The 12,363-nt window shown below is 43.2% G+C and overlaps 1 protein-coding gene across 4 annotated transcripts in view; it reads right to left on the minus strand.

Moving 5' to 3' along the window:
- The window catches only part of FERMT2 (FERM domain containing kindlin 2), a 121,929-nt gene that overhangs the window by 23,191 nt on the left and 86,375 nt on the right, over window positions 1-12,363 (minus strand). For all 4 annotated transcript variants that reach the window (XM_061612548.1, XM_061612549.1, XM_061612550.1 and 1 more), the window contains 3 exons: window positions 9,217-9,351; window positions 3,915-3,964; window positions 259-383 (listed from right to left, as the gene is read on the minus strand). In XM_061612548.1, coding sequence (XP_061468532.1) covers window positions 259-383; window positions 3,915-3,964; window positions 9,217-9,351 — 310 coding nt within the window. The remainder of the gene's footprint in view (window positions 1-258; window positions 384-3,914; window positions 3,965-9,216; window positions 9,352-12,363) is intronic.

Genomic DNA, 12,363 nt, shown 5'->3' on the forward strand with positions numbered 1-12,363 from the left:
GATTTAATACGTTTTTATACTTAACATTTTAGGATTGTGTCTGTTGTGTCCATGTGTTTAACTATGTTTAGTTATTTTGTTATATTGTTTCAATGTGTTTGATATATGTTTTTAATTGTATACTGGATGTTTTTATGCTGTAAACCGCCCAGAGAGCTTCGGCTATTGGGCGGTATAGAAATATAATTAATAAATAATAAATAAATAAATAAATAAACAATGAATGCACCATGAGAGGCAATATGGGAGGAAGCTTACCTCTCAAGTTCATCTGGTGAGCTGGAGTCCCGTTGGATTCTTCTTTGCTCTTGTAACAGGAGATAGACGTGTCTTTGAAGGTGCACCAATACTGCTTGTAACCCTTCAGTGTCAGCTTCTTTGGCCTGTTAAATAGGTGGAGCATTGTGAGCTGGTCTGACAAATTGACTGAGTGAGGCGCAGGTACAATTGCACCAGCTTCTCTTCTCTCTCTGTTTACTGATTACAAAAATTAGGAGTAAAAACATATGTTTGCAACCCAGCATACATAACACACAACTCAAGTTCAAGAGTGATCTCCAGAAACTAATTTTGAAATAGTAGTAAGACTGGGAACTTCCCCACAACAATATTTAAGGGGCTCAACCACTGACTGAAGATTATACAAAACTAGAGTCCAGGAGGGTTTCAGTTTAAGGGATGCACTGTCTTGGTTCATATATTCATCACGGAATAATGCTGAATTAGTGAGGAACTATGTGAGCTCTTCCATCCCATAACAGCTGGGCCCTCCATATGAATGGTCAATCATGTAGATACCCCATTGACTTTCTTTTCTACATACCCCCTTTATGTTTTTATTTTTTTTGGGGGGGGGAGGAGAGATCTCATCAACATAAGCTTTGGTGTGATTGCACCAGCTCACAAAGAAGGTTCTCTGTGTGGTGAAAGGAGAGTCTCCTTGACTATTTATTATTTTTAACAAGTCTTGAAAGCTTTTTAAAAAAATGTTTTTAAAGATGTTTAGTTTTAATGTATTTTAAAGGCTGTTTCTATGATGTTTAAAGTGTTTTTATGATGCTTTTGTTTGCTGCCCTGGGCTCCTGCTGGGAGGAAGGGCGGGATAGAAATCAAATAATAAATAAATAAATAATAAATTTATTAAATTTATATGCCGCCCTTCCTCCAGGAGGAGCCCAGGGTGGCAATGGCAGACAAGTCTCTGTGAAAGGCAGCTTGTCTAAAATTACTAATCTTCCCTTGCAACACACAACTCTAGTCAAGAATTGCGCCATGTGTTCTAGGCTAGCCTTCAAAAACTTGGCACCTTCCAGCTATTTTGGACTACAGTTCCCAACAACCATGCTGATCTGGGCTGATGGGAGTTGTAGTCCGAAACAGCTGGAGGGCACCAGGTTGGCAAATGCTGTTCTTGGCTGTAATATTTTGTAGTTTGTGTGGGTTGGCAAAGGCTAGGCCACTCAAAAACCTTAGCAGTCTGGGCGAAGTGGCAGCGGGTTCTAAAATGAGTTTCAGAACCTTGCTGCAGTTGTGCAGAAACTGCATGAGAGATAAATCAATATGGAAAGGTTTCTTGGAAGGCAGGATGTTCGCCAGCTGCTACTGTTTACAAGAAGTGTGTGCTTATTATTGTGCTTGTGATTCGACAGAAGCCGAGGGATTTGCCTCCAATTCCTGCTCTTCGGTGTTGCTTTCTGTTTTAGCACCAAACAAGGTCCTACTTCATTCCTATCTTGGCCTACTGGCCTTTCTCCCTTTGTCAGAAGGATTACCTTCTCCCACCAGCCCCACGCACATACTTCCTGGTCTCTCAGAAACATGCAATGGTCCTGGTCTGGTATTCCTCTACTGAACCTTGTTTTTTTAAAAAAACTTGCCACACTCGTACTTCGCTTTGTAAACATAGTTCATCCTTGCAACCACCCTGATAGCTAAGCTAAGCAGGGAGCGTACAACTTGCCACATCACCCCGCAAGCTTCATGAAGAAGCGGCAATTTGAACCAGGTTCCCCTCCTCATCCAAATCCAACATTCCAGCCACACCACTTTAACAAGTCACGAATTGCATAGTGGAGTTTACAACTGAAGGAAATGTCCAGGAAACAAAAACGGAAAGGCAGTTCTGTGCCTCCCCCCACCCCGCCAATATAATAAGAATGTGGAGTGAGCATGGAGAAGAAGCTGACTACAAACACACTGCACAGATAACTAATGACCACCTGCAGCCCAGGAAACCAGCCCGAGTTTTCAATCTGTGGCCCTGTAAACAACTGTTCTCTGCTTATTCTACATCCCTTGCTATATTACACACACTCGCCTCTGTACCAATTCCAGAATTCCTGTCATGTCCTTAGTATCAGCTTGCAATAGACAGTTTGGGCTGCCAAAACATTAGTCAAAGTCCAGACACAACTGTTTCCAGTTTCCACACGCCCTGATCCAAGACAAGACTTTTTATTTGGGGGGAGGAAGAGTATTATTTTAAAATCAAAATAAATCTGACTACAGAATAGCACAGCTAGCCTAAACCCGGTCTCTTCTGGCAGCTTAAACAGAGCAAACTGGCTGGAATCATACTTGTTTATTTTCCTTCTATGATCTCTTGAAGCCCAAGAAAGGTACTGGAGTAATATTTCAAGCTATGCCAGAGTCCCTAATTTTAGGACAGCTGGGGGGGCTGGCAATTACAGAAAACATTTCAGCACCAGCTACTGAGTTAAGGAGTATAGTAAAGGATCCAAACCAGTTTTAATATCGAAAACTGTGGTTCCCAAGTTACTCCTCTTGACCACTTAAGTTGCTGAGGATCTTGGCAGACCACTTAATGATTTTGCTACCCATTGGAGCAATTGCAATGCACTGTGCTTCATGCGCTACGATTTTTGAAACTTCTTAATTCTAGCCTCCCATTAACTTTGTTGCTAATCCCCTCTTCTACTTTCAAGTGCCTCCATCCCCTGTCATTTGGAGATTGTCCCACTAGATTCTAAAAAGCAATGGAGCAGCTGTTCACAGCTGCTCTTCAGAGACCTGCTGTGGGCCACCTGAATTAAGCTTGTGGACCACAATATGGGAATCCCTGATCTACAACACAAACATAAAGCGCTGGGACTCAAACCACCTGCAAGTCATATGCTCCAATATGGGAACCATTAACTGTAACAATGGGCCAGTTCAAACATGCATGTACAAATGTAGCTTGCTTGCTTGCTTAATTAATTAGATTTATATCCCACCCTTTGCTGCCCTCGGCTCCTACTGGGAGAAGCAAAAGCACTAAAAACACTTTAAAACATAATAAAAACAAACTTTAAAATATATTAAAACAAAACCACCATTAAAAACATATTAAAACAAAGCATTGTTAAAAATATTTTTTAAAAGCTTTAAAAACATCTTTTTAAAAAAGCTTCATATTAAAAAGCAATTCCAACACAGACGCAGACTGGGATAAGGTCTCTACTTAAAAGGCTTGTTGAAAGAGGAAGAGCATTTTTTTAAAAAAATTAAGCATCAAGTGATGACTTGCAGGAATCAAATGAGTCACTACAGGTGACATTTTCATATACTTCAAATCACTTGATTCCTCAAAGTGAAGCAACCAAGTACATGAACCAGACCAGCGTGCAGAGATTAGTTGTGGCCATGACTGGTAAGAAGATGCATTTATGCATGCTGAAAGATACTCTTAGTTGTGAAGCCCTGGCACTGTAAATAAATTCCAGGGCTGAGTGCATAAGATGCTTAAGTCATCTGTAACATGAAGTACAAAAATCTGCTTCCTAAGTCTATGTGATAGAAGCTGCTTCAGGTTTCAAAGCAAAGCAGAAGAAGCCTTCAGGGTATTATACATTTTTTACCATTAAGGTTCACTGATCTTTGCTACCCTCCCAGGATTTCCAGGCAATACTTACTTGAACACTTTAATGTAGTCAGCAAGCTCGGGGATCGAAGTGATGTCACCCTGTGAACAAGATATCAACCACTGTGTTTCATGTGCCAGAATCAAGAATCAGGACTGGGAGGGGCAGGTAGGGAGGGAAAAGGCTTTGTGGACCAGGATTCAACGTATTAAAATGGATGCACAGTTGCTTCAAAAAGGCAATGTCCTTGCTAAGAGAGAAGGAAAAAGCTTGAATAACATAAAAAAATGATCACAGCAACAAACCTTAAGTGGTCTCTGGCTATGGACAGTTAGCTAGACAGCTAGCTTTGGAGAAGCAAAATGGTCTGTTTTTCAGATGCTTTCAAACAAGGCTCCTACTTAACTTGCTAGTGCAGTTCAGTATAATAATCATTTTTACTACCTGAGATTTGGTTATGCCTTTCTTCTCCATATCAATTTGCCTACCATGAAGCTCCTGGACATGGATGCTGCACAAAGTTTCTGAGGTGCACTCTGAAGCTCAGTTTACAACGCACATGGGCCATGCCTCTTGAACCTTGCAATCACCTCACATACACACACCCAAACTCTCCCACATAGCTGTGCCTTGCATGATAAAATCACTTGGAGTAAGCAAGCTGTCACTAAGGGGAGCTTGCCTGCCATTTGTGATCTTCTATTTGAAGAATTTGATTTGAAGAATCACCAGTGTTTTCTGGAGAGCACTGCTGTACTCTAATGACCTACGGAGAATACAGTAGCATAGTGATAGCTAAGCAAGCAAGAGGATTAAGTCTGATGGGCCCTCCTGCTCCTGTCTGTGTGACATACACCAATAGATATCAATGCCTTAAGGCTAGGATGATGCTCGAATGCTAGGACTGTGATTCACTGACCAACTTGTGCTTCTTGCAAAGAATGCTAGACCAAGCGTGGGCTGAGAATCATTTTAACAGTTTATGCATACCTAATCATTGTTAAAATATTCTCTCGTCTTTTTAAACATATTAATATTATTTATTTATTTATTAAATTTCTATACCGCCCCATAGCCGAAGCTCTCTGGGCGGTTCACAACAAATAAACATCTGAAGTACAAGTAAAAACACAAGTATATAACACAAGTTAAAAATGTATTAATTAAACAAAAAAATATATAAACATGATGAAACACATAACTAACTGCAAAACTCAATACTAAAATATAAAATGAAGATATAGCCCTGTTCAGGTGTTATGGCTAAACAGAAAATCTCCTCATGCATAGAAGGCACAGGGTAGCTGCAGCCTATTCCCCACCCCACACCAGAGGCTTGTGGTTTATACAAGGATATTTAGAATAAAAAAAAAAAACAGATGGGAGATAGGGGAACGGGAAGAACTCTCTGAAAGCTGAGCGAAGGAAACGACATCAAGATGCGCATAGGACACAGGCGATGGTGGGGAGGAAAATGGTGCAACGCTGAACGCGGAGCTCCGCTTCTTATGATGATCATCCTTCCCCGGATTAAGGAGAAATTTGCATGAAAATTCCAACTGATGCCCTTTGGTGGGGGAGGCTGGTTCGTGGGAGGACCAAACAGCCACGGCTTGTTCCAACATGGAGCAGCTCCTCCAGCTGGCCAGGACGGCGCTCAAGTTCCTCATCATCCAGAATGCGGCTGCCTTCCAAGGCATTCCCTCTGCCAGCAACAAGCCTCAGTATGCTCACCTGCTAGGAAAACTGTGGCGTCTCCGGCCTGGGCAACGTCTCCAGTGACGGGCGCTGGGAGTTCACCTCAGCCTTTTTCTTTGCCGCCGGCGTCCTCGCCACCACGGCTTGTGTTGCTCTTCCTCGCTGCTCGACACCACCTGCTTCAGCACCGGCATGGCCATCTTCAGCCTCCTCCTCAAGCCTTTGTCCTGCTTCTTCACCTATTGGATGTGCCAGGAGTGTGGAGGAGAGTGTGCCTTGAGCCTAGACTGGGAAGGCTCACCAGAGAGACACGTTTCCCGGGATGGTGTTGACTCCGCTGCTGTTTCCCTCATCCGCCATTGCTGGGCCGGCTTCCTCTCTCTCTTCTTACTAGAGGGGCTTTTCTTACTTTGTGTGTGTCTCTGCCGGTTTGAAGATGGGCGTTTGCCTCCCATCTTTTCTCCTGGGCCCTTTTTAGAAGGCCAAGAAGAGAGAGGAGTACATTTTTGCTTTGCGATTTGTTAATATATTTTATTGGATGTTGTAGCTGCTGCTTTTTGTAAATTGTATTGTTTTTATTGATGTATTTTTATATTTGTGTTTATTTTTTTTGTAAGCCGCCTTGAGGGCCTTTTGGCTAAAAGGCGGGATAGAAATAAACAATAATAAACAATAATAAATAAATAAATAAATAAAGGGTTCCATGTGGTGGCCCCATGCACAATGTCCCCATGCATCCCAGTCCCACCTGCGGCCTTCTACCTGCAGTTCTACTGAACACAAGTAGAAATCTCCACTCAACTGGGAGTTCCATCAGAACATCTTTGCTCAACGTGGAAAGGTCTTCAGCTGAGCGGGCAGAGATGAAGATGTTGCTGGGCAGGGCCAGCATGAGCAGAACCATGTCCCTAAAACACACTGCTATTTCCTCTTCAGGCTTAAGGCATGAACAGGCCTCATGCGGAAATCTAACAAAAAAACTAGACCATGTTAGACTGAAGTCAGCCCACCACTGCTGGCTATGGTTCTTAAAATAATGAATCTTGCTTTGCAACAGAGAATGCAGTTGTGCTTCCAAGGCTACAAATGACTTCCAATCCACTCCTTTGCCCTTGGAACCACACGTGGCTCATTCTCTTTCAGCTGCTGAGAAATCAGCCCAGACCAACAGAGTCTTGCCTTCACTGGTGTGGGCATTCCTTGAAATTGCAGAACTGAATGAATATAGATTCCAATGGCTGTCGCATTTCAGACGAAGGAATTCCAGAGTTGCATTGCAGAGCTACACTTCGCTTAGCTAACAGCTATTTTCCTTTCTCCACCTGTCCAAATACACATGTGCTTCTGGCAAAAGAGTTCCCAATGTTTGAGATGAGCCTTCCTTGTGGAGGCACAACTTTTCCAGCAACAGAATGCACAGGGATCATTTTGAATGAGACAGCACATGCCTGCATTTAAATTGTATCCCCCTATGAAGAACAAGCTCTTGAAACACATCAAGGAACTGATGAACTGCAAAAGAGTAACAGTTAATCTATTTATTACTCCACTGCAGTTGTACGGTTGGATGCTCAGAGCTCCTTCTCATCTTGCTGCATCATCCAGTTTGTCTGTATAGGATGACTGGACAAGAGGAAGACTATTTGGTGAGCTCCCCCAATCCTCCGTAATCTACGTATAATGTAGGTGGCTCTGAATCTTCCTAGGTTTTTTTCTTTTTTGACTGAAAGTCCTGCAAGTCAATAGATAATCGCTTTTCAGCAGAGCTTCATTTGTTTCTTCCTGCATGATGCTGTTGTTGTTATGTGCCTTCAAGTCGATCACAACTTATGGCGACCCTATGAATCAGTGACCTCCAAGAGCATCTGTCATGAACCACCCTGTTCAGATCTTGTAAGTTCAGGTTTGTGGCTTCCTTGATGGAATCAATCCATCTCTTGTTTGGCCTTCCTCTTTTTCTACTCCCTTCTGTTTTTCCCAGCATCGTTGTCTTTTCTAATGAATCATGTCTTCTCATGATGTGTCCAAAGTATGATAACCTCAGTGTCATCATTTTAGCTTCTAGTGACAGTGCTGGTTTAATTTGTTCTAACACCCAATTATTTGTCTTTTTTGCAGTCCATGGTATCCGCAAAGCTCTCCTCCAACACCACATTTCAAACAAGTTGATTTTTCTCTTACCAGTTTTTTTCACTGTCCAACTTTCACATCCATACATAGAGATCGGAAATACCATGGTCTGAATGATCCTGACTTTAGTGTTCAGTGATACGTCTTTGCATTTGAGGACCTTTTCTAGTTTTCTTCCTGCATGGGCCTCTCTAAAAGAGCCCCCAGCTCCCTCCACTGATCTGTCTGGCCCTCTACTGGCTGGGAGAAGACCGAGTTCAACATTACATTGGTGTTTAAGTTGCTGAGTAAGAAATGGGGAAAAGAAAAAACCCTCTGTGCTAGAACAGGAAACTTTGGCAGCTTGCTCAAGAACGTAAGAGGGTGACATCCTTATATTCACAGGCAACAGAGCTAACTGGATAGCTTCCATTATGACTGGTGCATTTTTCTCCTGCTTTCCAAAGTAATCCTGAGATGCTTCCTCCAATTTATTTAGAAGTTTTAAAAAGATGAGATGAGAGACAGAGCCAAGCTGAAAGGCAGACAACATCCCAGCTTAAGTGATCATGTAAGACGGGTGTATGAGAACTAGGTGTTTATCTCTGGTGGGTGAAATCTGCAGTTCCAAAAAGAAACTTGGCAATCTATGAACAGTCCTAGTTTGTCTGGAAGGGATGTGCTTGGCAAAACCAACCTGGAATTCCTTGGTGGTATTGGCCCTCTCAGAATAAGCGCCCTATAACAATGAACTCTGGGGCTGGGTTGGATAAGCAAACCCCAAAGAAGCTCATGCTATTGCACCAAGTTTCTGACCCACAATGTTTATTGGGTAATTCTCATATGGAAAAGACTGCTGCACAAGTCCCATTAAAATTAATGGAGTTCTGCAAAAGCTTGGCTAGTGCAGAAGAATGCATTTCAGGTTTCTTGCATTGCAACAATGTGTCCTCAAGAGAAAGGACCGCATCAATGCTTTAACGAGATGATCCTGTTTTCGTAATGTCATAGGAAAGGTGGGGAACTCGTGCAGGGGGATACTGGTGCCTCACTTTCTGTTTGATTGTGATAGCTTGCTAGAGGGAGCTGATGGACTCACCTCTGCAGAGCATCAGCCCAACCACTGCAGATGTGCAGTGGTATTACAACAGGGGTGGGAAACTTGTGGTCCTCCAGAGGTTGCTGGACTCCAGCTCCCATCAGCCTCAGAAAGCATTGCCAATGGTCACGGGTGATGGAGGACCACAGGTTTCCCACCCCTACATCATAGCTACCAATGAAAAGGCCCTTTCATTAAAGCAGGCAATGAAAGGGGCCAACACGGTTCCACCTAGTACTATGGAACTGCCAGTCTTCAGCCTGGCTCTTCATCGTGAGAAGCCTGTTTCTCATTTACAGACTGAGCTGTTCTCAAATGTTCATTCATGTCTACCAGCTTGCCTGCAGGCCTGGTTACTACATGCTTGCCTCCAGACTGCCAGTTCCAACACTCTGGCAGAGATGTGCTCTCAAGGTCAAGATTAAAGCTCTCACTTCCAGCTCTTACCAGAACTGTGGATGTTTTCCCGCCTTCCAGAGTAATCTCCAGGTCAGAAAGGGCAGCATCAACTTCATCAACCTCTTTGTCGCTGTTGTTCAAGTGATTTTCTGATGACATGATTGATAACTTATTGATGTGGTACTGAAAGAAAACAGTTAAGAGCCAAATAAAGATGGGTGCAACTGAAACCACTCTAAGAGAAGATTGCCATAACCAAATCCTTGAAACATCTCCCTGCTCTCCTTGCAAGTGATATAAGGGGGAGGGGGAGAACAGGAGGAGATTTTCCTGCAAGGTAACATTCAGGCCTGGCACTTTCCTATGAAGCTACTGCACAATATAATGTGGTGGTGGAGCTTACTGCCAGAGCGGGTGGTGGTAAACTTCCTCTCCATTTGCAGCTCTCCAGTTTATATCACCAAGACCAAAAGGCAACAAAACGTTTGCGAGCTGCTCAAAGCTTGGTGATCATACAAGTGCGTACCACTTACACCTTGCCTGGTCATAAAACGAATTTTACAGCTAGAAATTGACACATGCATAAGAACATAAGAACATAAGAAGAGCCTGCTGGATCAGGCCAGTGGCCCATCTAGTCCAGCATCCTGTTCTCACAGTGACCAACCAGGTGCCTGGGGGAAGCCCGCAAGCAGAACCCGAGTGCAAGAACACTCTCCCCTCCTGAGGCTTCCGGCAACTGGTTTTCAGAAGCATGCTGCCTCTGACTAGGGTGGCAGAGCACAGCCATCACAGCTAGTAGCCATTGATAGCCCTGTCCTCCATGAATTTGTCTAATCTTCTTTTAAAGCCATCCAAGCTGGTGGCCATTACTGCATCTTGTGGGAGCAAATTCCATAGTTTAACTATGCGCTGAGTAAAGAAGTACTTCCTTTTGTCTGTCCTGAATCTTCCAACATTCAGCTTCTTTGAATGTCCACGAGTTCTAGTATTATGAGAGAGGGAGAAGAACTTTTCTCTATCCACTTTCTCAATGCCATGCATAATTTTATACACTTCTATCATGTCTCCTCTGACCTGCCTTTTCTCTAAACTAAAAAGCCCCAAATGCTACAACCTTTCCTCGTAAGGGAGTCGCTCCATCCCCTTGATCATTCTGGTTGCCCTCTTCTGAACCTTTTCCAACTCTAGAATATCCTTTTTGAGATGAGGCGACCAGAACTGTACACAGTATTCCAAATCCGGCCGCACCATAGATTTATACAACGGCATTATGATATCGGCTGTTTTATTTTCAATACGTTTCCTAATTATCGCTAGCATGGAATTTGCCTTTTTCACAGCTGCTGCACACTGGGTCGACATTTTCATCGTGCTGTCCACTACAACCCCGAGGTCTCTCTCCTGGTCGGTCACCGCCAGTTCAGACCCCATGAGCGTATATGTGAAATTAAGATTTTTTGCTCCAATATGCATAATTTTACACTTGTTTATATTGAATTGCATTTGCCATTTTTCTGCCCATTCACTCAGTTTGGAGAGGTCTTTTTGGAGCTCTTGGCAATCCCTTTTTGTTTTAACAACCCCGAACAATTTAGTGTCATCAGCAAACTTGGCCACTTCACTGCTCACTCCTAATTCTAGGTCATTAATGAAGAAGTTGAAAAGTACAGGTCCCAATACCGATCCTTGAGGGACTCCACTTTCTACAGCCCTCCATTGGGAGAACTGTCCGTTTATTCCTACTCTCTGCTTTCTGCTTCTTAACCAATTTCTTATCCACAAGAGGACCTCTCCTCTTATTCCATGACTGCTAAGCTTCCTCAGAAGCCTTTGGTGAGGTACCTTGTCAAACGCTTTTTGAAAGTCTAAGTACACTATGTCCACTGGATCACCTCTACCTATATGCTTGTTGACACTCTCAAAGAATTCTAATAGGTTACTGAGACAGGACTTTCCCTTGCAGAAGCCATGCTGGCTCTGCTTCAGCAAGGCTTGTTCTTCTATGTGCTTAGTTAATCTAGCTTTAATAATACTTTCTACCAGTTTTCCAGGGACAGAAGTTAAGCTAACTGGCCTGTAATTTCCGGGAAGAAATATGTAATTTCCGGGAAGACTATGCAGTACATGTGTGCAAATTTTTCTTGCCTGACATGCTGATTCTAATTGTGAATTTAATTTCTGCGAGCATAATTCTATACTCCAGATTCAGGACGTGGTGTCCTGTTCTCCCTTTTCAGCTCTATAGCAAGTGCACTGGATAAGAGAGAGAACAGCATCCTCAACAGAAGACGTCATTTCATGATGGATGATACTTTCACTTGGTAAAAACATAGGAGACTGCACCATCATACAAGTTAAGACTATTCACCAGTAACATTTGCAGAAGGAAAAACTTGACAACACCCAGTTTTTCCTTCTCCCACTGTCAGTAGCCCTAATATATGGGAGTGTTGTTATCAAACACATGCTGGAATTGCCCTGGAAGGAAGGAAGGCCGGGTATTCCTTCAGCGGAGTCTTGCAACTCTACTGCAACTTTGCCACTATAAACAGGCATTCTGTCAAGAGGGATCCTGAAGTGGCTTGCTGCCCTCCCCTTTCTGACTGATAGCTTCTGCTGACAGTTCAGCACTGACTTCTGAAACAAGAGGGAGCAACCAATGCAACAAGTTCAGGGGTGAGACCTTAATCAGATATTTTCCTTTCTCCACCTGTCCAAATGCATATGCATTTATAGAGGAAGAGTTCTCAATGTCCGAGATGAGCCTTCCCTTAAAATGGGGAAGAGAAAGCAAAGTTACAGATTTTGGGCCAAGATCATAAGCAAACTACTTTGAAACCCCCTTGCTTCTCCCCCCCCCCAAGAAACACTAATGGAACGTGGCTGATTGCAGGGAAGAAGCTTATGTGCAAACAGTTTTCTCTCACAGGCTTCCTTGTGATTGCAAGACCATTGCAATCTGGTGTCCTGACCATATGGAAATCTATACATAAACTACTACTTGCATGTAGTTTTCCTATGTGCAGAGAACCAAGACTAATGCATGGGCATCTATAGGAAGGGCCAGGCAACGTATCTGGTATGAGGGACAGATCTGGGACAATGGTAATTGTGTGATGCCCCCTTCAAGGGAGAAATGCATGAAGGGGACTTCAGTGAGCATTTATATGTGCCTTATTTTGCATGCCAAAG

The sequence above is a fragment of the Rhineura floridana genome, chromosome 2 (assembly GCF_030035675.1).
Source record: "Rhineura floridana isolate rRhiFlo1 chromosome 2, rRhiFlo1.hap2, whole genome shotgun sequence".
Lineage (NCBI taxonomy): Eukaryota > Metazoa > Chordata > Lepidosauria > Squamata > Rhineuridae > Rhineura > Rhineura floridana.